Source organism: Phodopus roborovskii, unplaced genomic scaffold (assembly GCF_943737965.1).
Source record: "Phodopus roborovskii unplaced genomic scaffold, PHOROB, whole genome shotgun sequence".
NCBI classification, from domain to species: Eukaryota; Metazoa; Chordata; class Mammalia; order Rodentia; family Cricetidae; genus Phodopus; species Phodopus roborovskii.
In genome coordinates this window covers 15,276,312-15,296,527 of record NW_026125052.1, presented here as the reverse complement: position 1 = coordinate 15,296,527, position 20,216 = coordinate 15,276,312, and the positions used below count along the sequence as shown (strand labels likewise).

At 42.3% G+C, this 20,216-nt stretch overlaps 1 protein-coding gene across 4 annotated transcripts in view; it reads left to right on the top strand.

Annotated features, from left to right (window-relative positions):
* The window catches only part of LOC127216194 (keratin, type I cuticular Ha1), a 46,871-nt gene extending 38,881 nt beyond the window's left edge, over positions 1 to 7,990 (top strand). For 3 of the 4 annotated variants that reach the window (XM_051176818.1, XM_051176827.1, XM_051176835.1), the window contains exons 2-7: positions 4,531 to 4,613; positions 5,114 to 5,270; positions 6,701 to 6,862; positions 6,954 to 7,079; positions 7,210 to 7,430; positions 7,619 to 7,990. In XM_051176818.1, the coding sequence (XP_051032775.1) occupies positions 4,531 to 4,613; positions 5,114 to 5,270; positions 6,701 to 6,862; positions 6,954 to 7,079; positions 7,210 to 7,430; positions 7,619 to 7,736 (867 nt within the window). In that variant the 3' untranslated portion in view covers positions 7,737 to 7,990. Of the gene's footprint in view, positions 1 to 3,180; positions 3,561 to 4,530; positions 4,614 to 5,113; positions 5,271 to 6,700; positions 6,863 to 6,953; positions 7,080 to 7,209; positions 7,431 to 7,618 lie in introns of those variants that run through there. The other variant, XM_051176808.1, reaches the window with a different exon arrangement.
* The last annotated feature ends 12,226 nt before the right edge of the window (positions 7,991 to 20,216 follow it).

Below are 20,216 nucleotides of genomic sequence, written 5' to 3'. Positions count from 1 at the left end.
TAAGTCAACTAGACATAGTTCTACATCTGATAGGATATTGTAGCATCTAAATTTATGGGGTATAATTATATTGCCAACTTAGATAGAACGTTTTAAATTAAAGAGACACCAAGGAAGTCTAGTATTGCTAGAGTCTGTCATTGTATACATGTACATACTTAATTCATCAACAGGACATAACCACGGAAAACAGATAAACCGAGGATAAGCCACAGCCTTTGTTGTCCCCCCCCACTGCATTTGATTTCCAGTTCCAGGTTATGTCAGCTCAGACTGTGATGCTATCCTTCATTTCTGTAGCATGTTCATGGGCCCGGGAAGGCAGTGAGATTAATAGGTTAGGGTTCTAATGATAGGATCATGAACAATTGCTTCTTTATTCTGCGGCTCAGTTTCCCCACTATCAAAATGAGGACAACATGGACAAGAAGATCATAAGACCCTGGCATCTTCTTGTTCTAAGATCTCCATTCTCTCTTTGGCATCCAGGGTCTATATGAGAAGGTAGAAAGAAGTCAGAAAAATTTGAGGGGCGGCTGTAGCTGGATGGCTTGGGTCTGTTGGGGGAGCATCTCCCTCTGAACTCTGAGTGTCAAATAACTCTCTTCTTAACAGAGTAGAAGTGGTGTCCTATGCAGTTTACACTGACATGCTTCTTGGATGATTGTTCCTAAATCACAACCTCTTATGAATCATTGTGTTCAAACAAGCTCAGCATCTCTGAACTGTTTCAAGTGCAATTATCTTCCAAGGTGCAAATACTGTATAAAATATAACCCCTGAGACCGAAGCACACATGCTTTATAATCAAGTGTACAATGGAATGTGGTGGAAGTTTGCGAAGGAACAGACAGACAGACAGCTTCACTCTGTGTGTTTGAAAACTCAGTTCAGTGGAGATGTTACTCTAGGAACACAGGTATTATACACAGTAGGCATAGCTGTGTGACACTAGGAGGGTCTTGAGAACTTTTTGATTGACTCAGCACCCTCTCTGTGGTTCTGATTGTGTGGCAGGATCTTGAGGATGCATTTGGCAGGTCTTACAAGATGCAGTCTCTCTCTCTCTTTGTCCCCCCTCTACCTCTCTCTTTCTCTGGGGGGGGGGGGCAGAGGTTGATAGTGAGTATCTCCCTCAATTGTTCTACAGGTCAGTTTTTGACAAGAGTCTTTCACTGAACCCTGAGCTTACTGACTGGCTAGACTAGCTGTCTAGAAAGCTTCAGAGATCATCTGCGTTCTTCTTCCTAGTGTTGTGATTACAGCCCTGTGCTTGGCTTCTGTGCCTTCTGCGCCTGGCTTCAAAGTGGGTGCAGGGGATCTGAACTCATATCTTTATGCTTGTGTGGTGTTACTGGTGTCCATTTCGTCAACCTGCATAGCCTCTTCTTTGATATGAATTCTTCCCTGTTCATCTGTGATGCTGTAAACTCATTCCCTTCATTGACTCTCACCCTTTCTCCATTTCTCTGGAATTTCCAAAGTTTGGCCCCCAGCTATTGCTTCTCTCTCTCTATTCTTTACTCTTTCCTGTTGCTCATGTCTGTAACTCACACCTGCACCCTGATCATGTCCGTATCTGTCATTATCATCCCTGTCAGCAACTCTATCCTTTGACTCCTCTTACCCCCTTATTGCTGCTTGCCTGAACTGCTATATTAATCTCCTTGACAGCTATAATAACATCCTTGCTGGTCTGTCTGCTTCTAGCCTTTTCTTTCTAAAACTGCTAAACATTTATTGAAATGGTGCCTCAAAATCTTCATCATGCCACAAAGATCTGATACCAGGATGGTCCAAACCCCTTAGTTCTTCCACAGAAGACTGGTAGCATATGACTGTAGCATCCATAGACAACTTTATTTTCTATCATTTCCCTTTACTGACACTAGACTTGCTCGAGGTCCATGGCCATGCTAGATTTCCCTGCTGTGCAAGCAACAAATCCCACCCAGATGTCCCACTTTCTCTGTTTCTTAAATACCACACTGTGCTCCACCCCAGCACAGATCCATGTCTGTGAACCTCCCATCTGGAAGACCTTTGTTCTACCCAATATGCAAACCTCTCATATGTTACTCATCATCACTTCCTGCCTTGGCGTATCACTTCCTATTTATATCTTCGTCTATTTGACCTCCACTTGCTCCCATGTCCATTGTGTAGCAAGGTCTTAGAACTGGGGTTGATCCTTGTACTTTTTTTTTCAGCAGCTCAGACAGAGAGATAGAGATGAACACACACGTCAGGCCAACATATGTTCAAAGTAAAGCAAAAGGAGACTTCAGAGAGGAGGTAAGACCTTACCATAGAAGTAAGGAAGATAAGTGGGCTCTTTGTGTAGCAGCAGTGTGAAATGATGAAATTAAAAAAAAAAAGGAACTGAACAGATGTTAGACTCATAGCTGCACGCCTTCACCCCCTATCTTCTATACTTTGGTTTGCCACGTGTAAAATGGGAATGCTATCATTTGCCTTGAAGACCTGTGCTGAGGAAGATTTGTGAGAAATGCCAACACTGGGAACTGGGCAGCTTCCAACAAGCCTGAGTTGGACTGCCAATATGACTTGCCCACCCTCCACTCCTCAGTGCCTAGTACCCTGCCTGGGTTAAGCTTGTGACCCTAGGTCTACCTGTGATTTCCTTGGCAGGTGTATCTAGAAGCAGGGTCACAAGAAGCCAGGCTGTTTTCGCACCTGGTCCTCTCTTTGAGAACTGTGAATCTGACATTTGGACATTGAACCTAGGGAGAGTTCTGTTTCTCTGTTTCAGCAAACAGAGCCAGAGGCTCACCGAGGTGTCGGGGCCCTCATGGAGTGGCAGCACTGTCCCTTGACCTGCCACACCTTACTAATGAAGGCCGTGAATCCTGTTCTTTGAAGTTATACCACGAAGCTCTTACCTCATGGTGCACAGCATGGCAGAGGAGTTCTGACTGAGGGCGAAGCCCGAGTAAAGTCTTTTATGAGGTGAGGGAGTCTTCTGAGGAAGCATAACAAATGCATGGGGAAGCCTTTGACCATCACTAAATGACCAAAGCCCAAAAAAAAAAAAAAAAAAAAAAAAAAAAAAAAAAAAAAAGACTTTCTTATATGTCCACACCCTCTTTGGAGTGAGTATAAATGCTCACCAGAGGAAGGACACCCAGAGCTCCGAGGCTTGGAGAGTCCACTCTGTGTCTTCAGCCAGGCACCTCACTCCCCCCAGCACCATGCCATACAACTGCTGCCTGCCCACCATGAGCTGCCGCACCAGCTGCTCCTCCCGGCCATGTATACCCAACAGTTGCCATGGCTGCACCCTGCCTGGGGCCTGCAACATCCCTGCCAATGTGGGCAACTGCAATTGGTTCTGTGAGGGCTCCTTCAATGGCAACGAGAAGGAGACCATGCAGTTCCTGAATGACCGCCTGGCCAGCTACCTGGAGAAGGTGAGGCAGCTGGAGAGAGAGAATGCAGAGCTGGAGGCTCGGATCCAGGAGAGGAACCAGCAGCAGGACCCTCTGGTGTGCCCCGCCTACCAGTCCTACTTCAGGACCATCGAGGAGCTGCAGCAGAAGGTGAGGGGATGGGCATTCAGCATCCTTAGCTGGAAGTTGTCAAGAGAATATTTGAGACACAGAAATGACATGTGTTCTTCTTATGGTGGAAAAGTTTGATACCTATACTTCCAATTTCTCAAATATTTTTTTTCTTGAGGCCTCATCCATTTTCAGATTGGAAATGGTTAGTTTTGAATCTTGACATAAATTGGGTTAGGTGGAGGTGCAGGAGTTTAGATAACTCCCCACTATTATTAAGAATGGCCCCTGGATGTCTCTGAGCTTTGAAAGTATTCCCTTGAGGTAAGAGAAAAGAACTGAGCCAAGGAAAGAAGGTACAAGTAGGAAGGACCATTTTTTCCTCCCTTAATTGGGTGTGTGGATGCTCTGACCTCTGGCTGCCCTCCTCTTCTGGACACATTATCACCCTGATCCCATTGTCTTGACCTGAATGTCCATGGGGTTTCCTTGGTAAACAGTGTTCAGTGGTGAACTAGAGTATTTGGCTAAATCTAGAAAGACTAGACACTAGGTAGAAATGGTACTAAGCCATCCAGGATGGCTAGGAGAATGGAACAACCTCCCTTGCCTAGGCCCCTGTACCTGCTGCTTTATGTATTTTTCTTTCCCATTTGATGTAAAGTTTCTCAATGGTGAGATCCTTTTCAGCTCTTAGATCTGTGCCAAGCACATAGCAGTTCTTTTAAACAGTATGAATAGTTTTTATTAGATTTTAAATATTGCTTATTAGGGGAGAAATAAGACTGTTTGCTGATGTTTCATGATGTAATTGCATGTCTGTCTTCAGATTTAGTCCCTCATATAATTTTTGAGCATCTTTGGTACACAGGTAGCTTTTCATAAATACAGAATATACTGTGTGTGTGTTTTTTAAATTCCGATGTTCTCATATAAACAAATTAATAGGATTTCTGTTGATGAAAAGAACCAAGCCCCTGATCATCATATAACATTTTGTGATTTCTAGATCTTGTGTGGCAAGTCTGAGAATGCCAGGCTGGTAGTACAAATTGACAATGCCAAGCTGGCCTCTGATGACTTCAGGACCAAGTGAGTGGGAGTACCAGAGGGGTGTTGTTGCTTGTGTCTTCATTTCCATTTTCTCCTTCCCTTTAGTTCATTGTCCACACAGGAAAATATTGATCAAGATTTCCCCTAGGTATTTTTTCAAGATCTGTACTCCCTCCCCTCCCCTCTTCCCATTTGTAGAGTGGCATTTCTACCCCAATCCTCAACTCCATCAGAGTGCACATCTGTGGATAGCATGGTCTCCCGCTGTGCACAGAACTCACTTAGCAGAGTGTGGGAAGTGTATTCATCCTGGAAGCCTCAGAATTTACAAGCTCTTATCGCCTTAGAGTCATTGGCTTTGGGAAAGTATTTACCCTACATTTCCCTTTGGGATCTACTGCTGGGTCTTGACAACTTAAGTAGAGGGAGATGGTTGTAAAAACTAGTATCCTCAATTCCTAGTTATCCAACAAACCAAACCAGAGACAAGGCCAGGCATACTGCTACCCAGTCTATCTTTGATTCTCCTGTGATTGCAGGTATGAGACGGAGCTGTCTCTGCGGCAGCTGGTAGAGTCAGATATCAACGGCCTGCGCCGGATCTTGGACGAGCTGACCCTCTGCAAGTCTGATCTGGAGGCTCAGGTGGAGTCTCTGAAGGAGGAGCTGCTGTGTCTCAAGCAGAACCATGAGCAGGTGAGGTTTCCCAAAGTGAAGTACACAGTTGGGCTGGCCACGACATGTTTCTAACTGCCACAGGCTGTGGGAGAGGCTGTGGGTTGAGCCTCAATTAGCCCAGAAAGCTCTTCTCCAAACAGAAAAGGATTTGTAGAGAATGAGTAATCTAAAAAAAAATCCTGATAGGAGATTAGGATTTTCTGTTAGAGGCAGGAACAAGAGTAAAGGAGTTGCTATCTCAGTCAGGAATGAGGAAAGGTCAAAGCCAAGGCAGCTGCTGTATCCTCTGTCACTCCCGGATGAGAGCTTAAGTGGAAGCCATTAAGGTTCTCTGTTTTGTAGTTTAGGGCCACCCAACAAGAGGGCTGAGCTAGACTCGGACAACAACTCTTTATTCCCATTCAAAATTCTTTCTGCTTGGAAGAAACATGGAGTAAGGGTCTCCCCAGTTCACATGAGTTACTGGCACACAAAAAACAGATATGTACAGACCGTAAATCCCAGAACCCTGTATGAGGTAACAGCTAACACCAAAAGAAGCAAGAAATTACTGCACATCAATTTGTGATAAGCACTTAAGAGCCTCCAAAAAACCTCTCTCTCTCTCTCTTTCTCTCCCTCCCTCCTTCTCTCTCTCTCAATGAACAGATTGAAGATTCTAGAATAGTGGTTCTCAACCTATGGGTCATGACCCCTTGGGGGGAGAGTCAAACGATGATTTCCCAGAGGTAGCCTAAGGCCTTTTGTATAACATATTAATATTATGATTCCTAATAGTAGTAAAATTACAGTTATGAAGTAGCAACAAAAAGTAATTTTATGGGGGTCACCACAGCATGAGGAACTGTATTAAAGGGTCACAGCATTAAGAAGGTTGAGATGCTGTTCTAGCATCGTCTATAAGGTTATGGATGTGGTAAAGATGAGATATGATTTAAGTCCCTCTGATGGCAATGTAAGCCCAGGACCAAGTTTTATTTGCTCCATGAAGAGATCAGTACTAAAATGTAGTAAATTGTCCTCTTCCTTCAGCAAAATCCACACTGTCAGAACCAACATACCACCAGTTAAGGCTCTATTATCCAAGGATAACAGGGTTTGAAACAAATATTCTTTATTTTCTTTGCAGTCAGACTTTGTCTATGGTTAAGGATTAAACACTTAAGGCTATGGTGAGATATTCTAGCAAGACTTGGTGAACTGACTATGTCTCAGTTCTGATGTGTAACTACCACATCCCTCTAAATAAGAAGTGTTATGTTGAACACGAAGGACAGGGAAAAAAAAAAAAAAAAAAAAGAGCCACTCACTGACCATAGTGAAAACCATGCTGGGAAGGAAGGGAACGGAGATTGAAGAATGATTAAAAAAGCAGTCCAACTGCATCCTTTCAAGGAGATCTTCAAGACCCTTTGTGTTATTATGAATTTCTCTCCTTCCCCCACCAGGAAGTCAACACCCTGCGCTGCCAGCTTGGAGATCGCCTCAACGTGGAAGTGGACGCCGCTCCCACTGTGGACCTGAACCGTGTACTCAATGAGACCAGGTGTCAGTACGAGGCCCTGGTGGAAACCAACCGCAGAGAAGTGGAGGAATGGTTCACCACACAGGTGGGCATCTGAGCTCATGCTCACCTGGGCACTGAGGCCCCCAGGACCCTAAGGCAGGGTCTGATCCTGTCTCTGCCCTTGCTTCCTGCAGACTGAGGAGCTGAACAAGCAGGTGGTGTCCAGCTCAGAGCAGCTGCAATCCTGCCAGGCAGAGATCATCGAGCTGAGACGCACAGTCAACGCCCTGGAGATCGAGCTGCAGGCCCAGCACAACCTGGTGTGTAGTGTTCAGACCCGGGACCACTCCCTCCATCTCTTTCTCTTCAAGCCCGTGACTCCTTTGGGAGTTTATGCAGGAACCTTTAGAGAGAGCAGCTCTGTGACAGCCTGTGTCTTCTCCCCCACAGAGAAACTCTCTGGAAAACACACTGACAGAGAGTGAGGCTCGCTATGGCTCCCAGCTGTCCCAGGTTCAGTGCCTGATCACCAACGTGGAGTCCCAGCTTGGTGAGATCCGGGCCGACCTGGAGCGTCAGAACCAGGAGTACCAGGTGCTGCTGGACATCCGTGCCCGGCTGGAGTGTGAGATCAACACGTACAGAGGCCTGCTGGAGAGCGAGGACTGCAAGTGAGTATGGGCTGAATGACTCTTCCTTGAGTTTAGTTGTGTTCTTGGTTGAAGTTAATATATCCCTTCAAACTTCTACTTGGACACATTCAAAGAAATATCTGGAGACTAGTCTGACTGTTTCTAGTGTCTTCTCATGTGGTTAGCTCACTCTGTCCTAACTTGATCCAATGATTTCCTGTCTCCAGGCTCCCTTGCAATCCCTGTGCCACAACCAACGCATGTGACAAGCCCATTGGGCCCTGCGTCTCTAACCCCTGTGTCACAAGATCTCGGTGTGGGCCTTGCAACACTTTTGTGCGTTAGACATATTGTTGCCAGAGGGGACAAAGATACCAGTCACACCTTAACTCCAGCTCATCCCAAGACCTCAAAAAATGTGACCACACTGGACAAAGACAGACTGATGCCCAGGTCAACTGTTGATTGCAGAGCATTTCCTGGCTTGGTCCTCAATCACAGGAGATGCAAAGTCTGTCTTTTGAGGAACCTACAATAGGATTGAGGACTCTCTACAAGACTGTGTTTGCATACCCAATGTTATGCTTTAACAAAACTCATCTGAATGTGATTTGAAAATAATTCCATTGAGTGTGTGTCGGGGAGCTGGTTGGCATGTTTGTGAAACAGAACATAAGTAGACTTGATCTTTTTGGCCACACTTTTTGTCTTTGTAGATGCAATGCAAATCCTTTGTCCTCCCAATAAACTCTTATTCTGGCATGAAAATCCTAGTTGTCTGTTTTATTCAGCATTAAACAGTGGTTTTCCATTAGATGAAAAGTCCATTCACCCTTATGTGTAACCTGTGATTTCCTTCAAGGAAAAAAACCCTTTTGGATGTCACCCATTCGCCAGAATCAGCACCAAGCGAATAGAAAAAGGAGATGGATCCAGATCTAGGTGGTGTTAGTGACTAGTCCAGGTTGGTTTTGCTGGTAGATAACATTTGTGTTGAGACCTAAAAATAGAGAGGGGACATCCAAAGGGAAAGAACATTCCAGGAAGAGGCACCAGCAAGTCAAGAGAGAGACTGTGAAGTTGCACCTTTGGAGCATGAGGGGACCAGTGTGCCAGCAGTGATGAGCAGCAGTGGGACCAAGGAAGAAGTGGTTGGGGTAGGCAGGGCTCACTGATTCTGGGGAGGAACTGACTCTATCTATCTATCTATCTATCTATCTATCTATCTATCTATCTATCTATCTATCATCTATCTATCCATGTATTTCATCTATCTATCATCTATCTATCTATATATCTATCTGTCTGTCTATCTATCTATCTATCATCATCTATCTATCCATGTATGTCATCTATCTATCTATCTATCCATCTATCTATCATCTATGTATCTATCATCTACCTTTCTTTCTTTCTTTTGTCCTTTCTTTCTTTCTTTCTTTCTTTCTTTCTTTTTGTCTGTCTACCTATCTTTGAGTGTTGTGTGTGTAGTGTATGCATTTGTGTGAACATGTGCATAATTATGTGGAAGCCAGAAACTGACACTGGACACCTTCATCTGTCACTGTCTACTTTGTTTGAGACAGGGTCTATTACTGATAGGTCACCAGTTGACTAGACAAATGGGCCAGCAAGTCTCACAGATCTCCTGCCACTGCCCCGCCCCCAGTCCTGGGCTTACAGGCATGTACCACTGTGTATCTGGCTCTAACTTAGTCTCAGCAAGCACTTTGCAGACTAAGCTGTCTTCTCAACCAACCTCTGATTTATTTCAAGTAAGAGAAAAGCCCCAGTAGTGTTAAAAAGGATGGGTTAACTGGCAACACCATTAAAGGCCTGTTTTGGTGGTTGAGTGGGAAATAGGTTTCCAGAACATTCAGATGGAAAACTTTGTGGTAATCACTGATATTGAACAACTACTCACATTCCCACCAGTAAACAGAAATGTGAACTGCACAAACTATGAGAAGATAGGATCATGATGTGGCATGTCCCTGGTCATTATGTAATTCACATTAACACCTTGATAAAGCCATGTGCCAGGCATATGGGTGAGGCCCACCTGGTTCCTATCTGAGCCCACAGCAGGTGTATGGGTGGAGGTACCAACTTCTCTCATTTTTTTTCAAAATATAAGGATAAATATCCATCTGAAATGTAAAGACTAAAGAGGCTTACAGGGCCCTCACAGGCACATGTATAAGAATTTTGGTCTTGTGCCTCTCAGTGGTTGGAGCATATAACATGGACACAAACGGCTCCAAGTGAAGGCCCAGTAAGGTTGTTGGTGGCCTCCATGTGCTGCTACTAAAAGTTTGGGGTGTGGCGAAGTGGAATGCAAATGTTTGAAACTTGAAAATCTGCTTAAAGGATGTAAGCCAAGCTCTTGTGAATTTGGGGTTTGAGAATGATGTTTTAGTTTTTGTTGTTTTTAATCTAAGTTGTTCTATTTACCAATAAAGACTCAGGAATCAGACATAACACATAGGCATGTGTACCTCCCATGTGTCCACATGTGAACACACATGCATGCACAAACACATGAAAAAAAGAAAAAGGAAAGAGTGTGATAAATGAACAACAGAGGCAAGGGAGAAGAGATGTGTGTGGCCTGTGGCTAAAAAAACAAGTAGAGAGGAGGCCAGAGGTCCCTCGGGACTGGCTCCGGAGGGTTGTGTGGCAAGCAGTAGACCATCCGTACTCAGAGGGCAACCCTTCTGAGAAAGGCATACTATGGGGGCGAGGGAGGAGATAAAGATGAAAGCTTCAAGGCTGCTTTTGGACACAGTCCATGTCCAATTAGCTCTAACCTTGAGGCAGTGAAATGCAGAGACACAGATGGTGGGCTGGTGGGAAGGGCAATATGCCTTGGTTTCGAGGTGGGTTGAGGAAGTATTCAGAATCCTGGCGAAAAGATGTGGTGCCGTCCCACATTAGGACCCAAAAAAAAGGACTTTAGAAGAGAGAATGGGGCAGGGATGTAGTTCAGGGTGGAGAATGTTTGCTTAACGTGCATAAAGCCAGAGGTTCAACCCAAGCGTTGCAAATGATTGGCTTGGTGGTGTACATTGTAATTCCAGCACTGAGAAAAGTGGAGGCAGGAGGGTGAGATGTTCAGTATCCCTTTTGGCTATGGACTTTGAGGCCAGCTGTGGCTATATGAGACCTGGTTTCAAAGAATGAAGCCAAATAAAAGCTAAAAACAAACAAACAAAAAAAAAAAAAAAAAAGGAAGGAAGTTTGTAGCTGTTTGATTCCTGTGCACTCAGATACTCACATCAGTTTAGTTCTGCTCTGAGGCCGATGCTGGAAGAAAGAGAAAAGAAAAGGAAAAAACAGGAGGAGGAGGGGGAGAAAGCACAGGAAGGGACAAGGAGAAGACAGCAAAAGGTAGGGGTGTAACAGGGAAAGGCGGAGGAGGAGGAGAGGAGGCAGGAAGTGCAAAAGCAGGAAGAACAAAGAAAAGAAAGAAAAAGTAGTCTTTTGTCTTGGAAGATTTGTCAATTGCCATTTTACTTTATCAGTGTTTGCAGCCCTGTCCACCATCGCCATCTTCATCTTGCCTTTCAAGGCCTACGCTGAGCTGTACCCACAGCCTGTGAGTATCTTTTTCTGATGAGCGAGGGACAAGCCCTCCTCCTTGTCACCTTGGCACTGTGTTCTCTGAAGGTGGAATGGCTCCCCGTGTTAACAACCACACCACTGACAGAATTAGACACGGAACTCGATTTTGAAAGAACTCCGATGACAAGGACAGAGTTGCAGAGATCTTTTGAGTAAAGCTCGCCTCAAGAAGAATGAAGAACTGACGTGATGTGGACCACAGACAACTGGATTTGGGCCACGACTTTGTTTTGTTTATACTTTTTCTTCCAGTTCATCAAATGCTAAGGGAAGAGGCAGGAAGTTGTGTGGCTCAGGGTTCCACCCAGGACCGAGCTTTGTGCTTGTTCTTATTGATCCTCTTTCTAGAAGTCGTGGTTTCAGATCCTCAAGGGGCATTTGAATCAAAGTTAAATGGATGCAACAATAAAAGGTGCGCAATAAAGACAAGTTTAGGTTCTAACAGAGAGAACCGGAGTGCGACCAAAGAAATGTTCTTTTTCCTTTAGTGATCTTTAGGCTAAATTAACTGATAATAAGCAACTTTATGTTAATTATGTGCCCAATTAAACAAATACATTGAAAATATTTGCTCATGGGTCTACCTAGATGTAAAGAAAAAATCTTGAATTTGTATATTCATTTATAAAACCATAAAACTACAATGCTTCTGTATGCATGCATGTATGCATGCATCTATCTGCCTGCCTGCTAATCTATCTATCTATCTATCTATCTATCTATCTATCTATCTATCTATCTATCTATCTACCTACCTACCTATCTATCATCTAGGTATATATCATGAGCCATCTCTCTATTCCCCTCAATGTTAGTTTTTGATTTTTAAATCTAGTTGGAGAAACTCAGGCTGGCAGTAGCTTCAGTACCATCTGTCCTTCCACACACTGGTTTCGCAGTGTGAGGAGAAACACGTGTCGGCTCCTGCAGCTTTGGTCTGGAAATTAAACCTTGTCGCTGCTATTCTCATTATTAGCTGAAGAAGGTTACTTGGTCACACCTAATTCCAAAGCAAGCTGAACAGGCACCCATTCCTGTCACATTTTGGAAAGCCTGAGAGACAGACAGGAGTATTTGGTGACTAGCGGTAAGGACCACCGTATTGCTTTCCTCGGGGCTTTATTTGTGGGGCTTGTTGGCGGTGTCTCTTTGAAAGGATTACCATTCATTTTTGCCAGCTTATTCAGATACCACCCTGGAGGTCCAGGGAGTTTTGCAGACCATTCAGGCAAAGGTTCAAACAGCTTTCCCCACAGTTCTTTGGTGTATTAGTTGACAGGCTGAGTCCAGGCTGTCATTCTACAAGGCTGGGGGCCTTTGTTGACCTAGCTTCTTAATCACAGAGCTGTCTCTGCCTAGGGTGAACCCAGGACTTCATGTGTAGTTTCTACCTCCCTGAAAGGTCATACAAATTGAAACTCAAGTTTTCCAAGTTCAGAAATTGCTCTGGGGGAGAGGCAGACTCCAAGTTGAGTTCAGCCTTCTGAGCACTTCATCCCCCCCCCCCAATAATTGTCAGGTACACATACTATCTTGCCTGTTCTTTGATGCTTTAAAAAAATATTTAGACTTAAAAAAGAGCATATTTAGTTGTTTGTATCCTGTGGGTTATTTCAAGTCTCCTATCCCGTCATATAAGCTGAAATAACTTTTGCATTTGCCACCGCTCCATGTGGTCATTTCAACATAAATGTATTAACTTCCAAACAAAGATAAAAATTCACTTTCTCCATCACTGGCTGCATTTCAAGTGTCGTGTGTGTGTGTGTGTGTGTGTGTGTGTGTGTGTGTGTGTGTGTGTGTGTGTCTTTGCATCAACCTAAACATTACTTAAGAATAGTCTGATGTCAAAATCTTCCTTAAGGCAAAGAGAAATTTTCTGTAATCAAGGCAAGTATGAAAAGAAAGGAGGATGCCCTTGGGAGCAGATATGGGTTTCAGGCCAACTTTTCACCCTCTAGTTAAAGAATTTGACCTCCAAGAGCCTTAGTTTACTTACATACAAAGTGAGATAGCCTGAGGTGGCACTGTGATTAAATGCTGTGCCTAGCATAAAGGATTTACAAAAAGAAACAAAGAATAAAACCCAAGAAAGAGCACCACCACCACCACCACCACCATCACATCTCTACCATCTCCACCTCCACCATCATCACCATCTCCACCACCATCACCACCACCATCTCCACACACCACTGCAACTAAACAACACTAATTGTAGGTCTTAACAACAACAACAACAACAACAACAACAACAACAACACACACACACACACACACACACACACAGACAAATCCTACCTATAAATTGCTCAGTGTAGCTCTTGGGCTAAGGAAGGAGGATGCCTCCTTTTTTGAACTAGTCTGTTAGGAACATGATTTAATTAATACACTTCTCACATTAAACCAGATGTGTGGGTGGTTTTGGTCTTTTGTTTTTTTTTCCCATTACCTGGCCTCAGGACTTATCTTGTGTCTCTAAACAAAACAAACAGCAAACCTCATTGATGCTGAGTATGTAATGTCAATAGTTGAACGCTAGAGGCCGCCAGAACAGAGGGCATCCCCCTTTTTAACTAAAATTTTAATGATGAATTTCATCCTTTGACAATCTCATACATGTGTATGTAATATGATAACTCTCACATAGTCCTTTGTCACCTTCCCATCCAGGTTAATCCTTCCCATCAGGTTTTCAGACTCATGACTTTGCTCTTGTTTTGTGACCTGCTTTATTTAACCAGAACAGCTGAAGGCAATAACTCTCCTCCCTTAATCTGCAAGTAGCCAATGCTCAGAAAAGATAGATGGACCCCTTGAGCCCCATCTTCCTTCCATACCTGACTGTTGACAATCTCATTCTTTTTTTTTGTTTTAATGTTTTTTTGTTTTATTTTATTATATGTGTATGGTTGTTGTGCCTGAATGTATGTCTGTGTACCACCCCCAGGTTGTGGTGCCCACAGAGGTCAGACAAGGGTGTCGGATCCCCTGGAACTGGAGTTACTGATGGTTGTGAACCTCCAAGTGGATGATGACAATGGAAGCTGGATCCTTTGCAAGGGCAACACATGCTATAAACCACGGAGCGATCTCTCTAGCCCCGAATCTCATTCTTTGCAGACCCAGGGTGGACACACAATCTGCTGCAATGTTGTGAATGCAGTTGCTGTAGGCTCTATGCTGTCCAGAGCATGTCTTTTCCTTGTCTTCTGGCTACCGTGTTTCCACACCCCCTCTCTAACAACGTTCCTTGAGCATGAGAAAGGAAGGTGCAGACATCTTTTTGAAGGCTGAGCACCCATCTGTCATGTATCCTCAGCATCTTGTGCAGCTATGAGGCCCTATATTCACCACTGTTCACCGGAAAGAGGGGATTCTCTGATTAAAGCCAACAGTGGTCATGCTTACTTTAAAAAAATTTTTTAAACTAGAATGACTCATTTTATTTAATTTCTTTGACTAGGAAAACCAAGGTGATTTTGATGGTGCAGTGTCTGCACACACCAGGATAAATTCATGATATGTAACATGATTAAGTATAAAAGTGCAACTGTACACACAAAAACCAACTAAAGTGGCACATGTCTGATTTGGAGATGGAGAACAGCTTTCAAAAGATGACAGGACAAGAAAGGAAAGATAGAGATGTCCACAAGCAAGAAAGCTCTCCATATTAGGATCCCACAGACACAATTAAGAGACGCTCTGGGGCAAATTTGGAAACATCTGTGACTGACATAATGAAAAAGGAAGCATACTTCCCATAAAATAAGTTCCTATAAATTAATTAGGAAAAATAAGTAGTTTAGTAGAAAAATTAGCAGAAGTAGGTAGTATATGTATGATTTCATGTATGGGAAATAATCAGTCATAAAATAAATGTACTAATAATGAAGCATGTTCAATAAATATGATGGGATTTCATGATTGGCCCATTAGACATACAATGAGTTTTTTTTTTAAAAAAAGGAAGATTTATTTTTGTTTTATGTGTATGGATAGGCATGCATGTCTGTGTATCATGTGCATACCCAATGTCTACAGAGGCCAAAAGGCAGAGTTGAATCCCATGGAATTGAAGTGTTATAAGCACTTTCCTGCCAGTCCGGTCCCACAGCTTTGCCAGTCTCAAAATAACACACAGAGACTCTATTAGTTATAAAGCTGTTGGCCAATGGCTAGAACTTCTTATTGGCTAGCTCTGTCTTAAATATTAACTCATTTCTATCAATCTAAGTGTTTCCATGTGGTCTTACCAGAGAGAAAGAGTCCGGACCTCTTATTCCTCTCACAGCCTGCATCTTGACTCCTCTCTACTACATCTCCCAGAATCCTCCTTGTCTCCTAGTCCCACCTGTCTTGCTTTCTTATAGGCCAACAGTGATTTATTCATTAACCAATAAGAGAAACATATTTACAGAATGACATCTCCCATTGTCTCCTCTTTTCTGTCTAAAAGAAAAAGAAGGGCTTTAACGTTAACAGTAAGAACTATAGTTAACAATATTTAGTCCATTAACATTATCAGGAATTAAAGAAAATGTTCTATCATCTATCCTATCTTTGTGAGTCTAGAGTCTTATATGTAACTTATCTTTAATCCTAACTAAAGAAAACTATAACCATAACTATCTGTCTTCAACTCCTTCAAAGACCATATAAGGATAATATATAAACTCTAGAAATGACAGAGACAACTTGCCTGGTCAGTCACCTGAAGTTCTTCTGTAATGTTCCATCTTTAGCCTATAGGCCATAGTGTGTCTGGAAGACTCCTCAGCAAAGCAGGAAACTTTAAACTGTCCACCTGTATTGGCAGTTTGTCAGTCACTTTTCTTTGTGCCCTGCAGACTGTCTGGCAGACTCTTCTATTAAGCAGGCACCCTGTAGCAATGTCCATCTTGTATCAGTAGTCACTTTTCTGTGGGTCCTGCATGTCTACTTTATAAGTCTAGACAAGAGCAGTATCTTGCACAAATGGCTAGTCTTGCCATATTGGAAGCAAACTCCATAAAGAGTTTCTTCAATGTCTGTCTTCTTTTGTAACACAGCTGGTGTTGCCAGGAGCAGTTATGTCTCACTGTTAAGAAAAATCCCTAAACCATTTTAAATGCCATTTTCTGTAGGTCTTTGAAAGGTTTGAAGATTGCCTATCCACTTGAAAAATACCTCTATATGTCTATAAAAACCTAACAAACCTAACTATAAGTTTTGACTATTGTAGGTAACTGTCTATAATTTGTACTTAATTATAATTACATTTTAAATGAGCTATATAAACACATAAACAAGAGGAGAAATATACTTATCACAAAATTGATCTTAAAATTGTATCAATAAATGAAAATCCATTTTAATAAAACTATTCATTTCTACATCCTATTCCCCTTTTTACCTTTAAAAAGAGATTGGTTGTGGTCATTAATCATTTATAACCAACCCCATTTAAATGAAAACAAACATTTACAGACATTATTTGGGAATTTGGGTGTTGTTCTTTCCAGACTGCTTCCTGCTGGTTGGGGACCCTATAATACCATGTAAATCCTAAGAAGATGTAGAAATCTTGGCTGTAGTCTGCAAGGTTGTCTTATTTCAGCTGTTTTGAATGTTGAACCACATGGGACATTGTTTCAGTGGGTCTTGCTTGATCAAACCATGATAGTCTGCAAAGAATCCATAGCACTTTATTTTCTGTGCTGGGGTAAAATTCTTTACCCCAGTAACCTGTCCTTAGACTTAAATTTTGAAGTCAAAGAAATTTTGCAATATATAAATTGGATTAATTCAGCAGCATTGATAAATAAGTGCATTTTAGCAGTTGTTGTTCCTTCCTTAGCAATTGAGCAGTTCAAAGACAACACAATAGCATACAGTATCCAGACTGTTTGTGTGCTTTCTATCTTTACGTGGCTTTATTATTACTCTATTTATTTTACTTCAATTGTTTCATTTATTGAGACATGGTTTCTCTGTGTAACTTTTGCCTGTCCTGGAATTTACTCTGTGTACCAGGTTTGATGGGAGATGTCATTCTGTAAATATGTTTCTCGTATTGGTTAATGAATAAAGCACTGTTGGCCAATAGGAAAGCAAGATAGGCAGAACTAGGAGACAAGGAGGATTCGAAGAGGTAGGAGGAGATTCAGCATCCTCTCTCTGGTAGGATAGACCACGTGGAAATACTTAGATTAATAGAAATAGGTTAATATTTAAGACAGAGCCAGCTAATAAGAAATGGTAATAACAGCTTTATGTCTAATACAGGGTCTCTGTGTGTTATTTGGGACTGGCGTGGCTGTGGGACCAGGCCAGTGGGAAAAATACTCCTAACACAGGTTTTCTTTGAAATCACAGAGATTTGCTTGCCTCTGCCTCCTGAGTGCTGAGATTAAAGGCATGCACCACCACTGTCCAGTCATGTTTAAAATTTTTTTTAACCAAATATTCTTTTTACTTTATTTCCCAAGCCTATGTATATTTTTAAACACCTCTAAAAACCTTTTAGGTTTTACTTTACCTGAATCTGTCTTTACTATATATCTCTACTTTTTTTCTAGCCACATGTCTTTTTTCTGCTAAACAACATTTAAAGCGGTGGCTGTTCTAGCCACTGGCTTTCCAATATGGCAGGGGTATGTTTACCACCAGCACTGAGAGCTGTGCTCACTGCCTTGAACTATGCTGCCATCAAGCAGCATGCTGCTGGCTTGGAGATGTGTGTGGTCACTGCCACTGCCAGCTGCTTATACACACCATTTTTGTTTGGTAGTGGGGCCTCTTAAAAGAGCCCTGTGGTTTTTTTTTGCCACTTATGCTGAGTTAGGAAACCTCCCTCAAAGGAGCAGTGTGAGTCTCTGCTTGTCTCCAGTAAAACAGAGCCCACCAGAGGAAAATGCTGCTACCAAGAAGACTTGCTTGTCTCTGTTCTTTTGTTTCTAAAATCCCCTTTAAAGCTTTTGTCAAGTTTTAAGTGGAAGTTATTAGTACCCCTGTTGCAGGCATCATTTTGTTACATACACTTTCCCATCAGCCACATTAGCCCCAAAATAACATGCTGAGACACTGTATTAATTATAAAGCTGTTGGCCAATGGCTAGAGCTTCTTATTGGCTAGCTCTGTCTTAAATATTAACACATTTCTAACAACCTAAGTGTTTCCACATTGTCTTATCTTACCAGAGGGAGGGTCCAGACTTCTTCTGTCATGTCCTACATCTTTACACCTCTCTACTACATCTCCCAGAATCCTCCTTGTCTCCCGGTCCCACCTGTCTTGCTTTCCTATAAGCCAACAGCACTTTATTCATTAACCAATAAGAGAAATGTATTTACAGAATGACATCTCCCATCATTGAAGTTATATAAAGTTGTGAGCTACCATGTGGGTGCTGGTAAATAAACTTTGGTTCCAGAACAGCCAGTGCTCTTAATCGCTGAGACATCTCTCTAGTGCCAAGATTCCAAGACGTTAGGAAATGTTATGTATGCTGGCCCTAGAGGATCAGGCCTGCGATCCTTTGGGAAGTGGAGAGAGAGGAGTTCAAGGCCTCTGCCACTAAGCTTGGAGGATTGAGTTCCATGCCCAGGACCCACATGGTGGGAGAAGAGAATCAACTCTTGAAGCTTGTTTTATGACCTACATGCAACACACACACACACACACACACACACACACACACACACACTAAATATGTAGATATTTTAAAATAATAAAGTAATATGGCAACCTGGGAAAATAATTATTTAAGTACAGTGTCAAATTTTTTTCCCCATTCTGTAGCCTGCTGCTTTAGATGATGGTGAAAGAAAACAATGTGTAGTCCAAGCTGGACTTGAACTTATGATCCTCTTGCTTTGGCAAATCTTTTTAGCATGCACCACCAAATGCAGAGACCCATAACTGGACACTGTGCAGAAAATGACCTTGAAACACTGTCTTAAATGGGATGTCTCCATCAAATCTACCCTCTCAGGGCTCAGAGCACTTTGAGAAAGAGGAGGTGGAATGATTCTAAGAGCCAGTGGGGTATGGAAGACACAAAAGAAACAAGGTCTTCCCCCACACAACAGGATTGGCAAGCAAATGAACTCACCGAGACTTGGCAGCATGCACAGGGCTTGCACAGTGGAACCAGATGGGGTTCCACTGCTGAGAGAGTAAGTAGACACAAACCCCATCCTTAACTCAGAAGGTATCTCCAATTGATAACAGTTTGTGAAGAAAAATTTATTTCAGTAGAGTCTCAGTGGGTATACAAACTATATCTAAGGGCTCATCCTGCGCCCAGCAGTAGATGGGCAACATGAAATAAACTCAATGGTATTTTTGGAGTTTTTTCTTATAGATCTTTTGCTTGTGTATTATGGTTTCCAGTTTTGTTTTTTATGGGTTTTTTTTTTTTGTGTGTGTGTGTGTGTATGTAAGTATGTCTCAGAGTCTTGTATGTGTTTCCTGTGCTTTCAGGGGGCTCCTTTTTTCCTGTTTGCTTGTTTGTTTTGCTCTATTCCTGTTTATTTTATTTTATCTAATTATTATTGTCATATTTTATCTTATATTATTACTTTATATTTATTTATCTTATATTATTATTTTAGACGTCTGCTTGTATTGTAGTGAGAGGAAAAAAAAGAAAGGATGTGGATTTTGGTGGCTGGGGAAGTGGGGGAGGGAAAACCATAATAAGAATGTATTGTATGGAAAAAGATCTATTTAAAAAAAATAAATAGAGAAAAGGCTACATTCTATAGTGAAAACGCAAAATTCAGTGTGAAGCTCCACAGCTTCTGAATGCCTGTGTTAACTGTGTAGAACTCCATTGAGAGGTAAAGACACTGGATTTGGCTAATTTTCATATGTGATCTTTATTTTACTTGTAAGTTTTCACATATAATAAGGCTTATATGATTTTAACAGTTCCATGGACACAGCTAAGTACAAATGAAATTTGCGTTTTCTGGCATGCAAACTATTCCCATCCAAGACAAGACCAACAATGCCCACAGGAAGATGGTCAATGGCGTGACATGAAAAAATAATTAACCAGAGAGGGAGCTCACCTGGCATTTAAACATACAATAGGAACGCAAATTAAACGTGCTATCTTTCCTGTATCAGATGGGCAAGGTCACATTCCTTGACAGCTATTGTGTAGGTGAAGCATGAAGAGAATGAAGAGAATGGAGCACAGTGCTGAA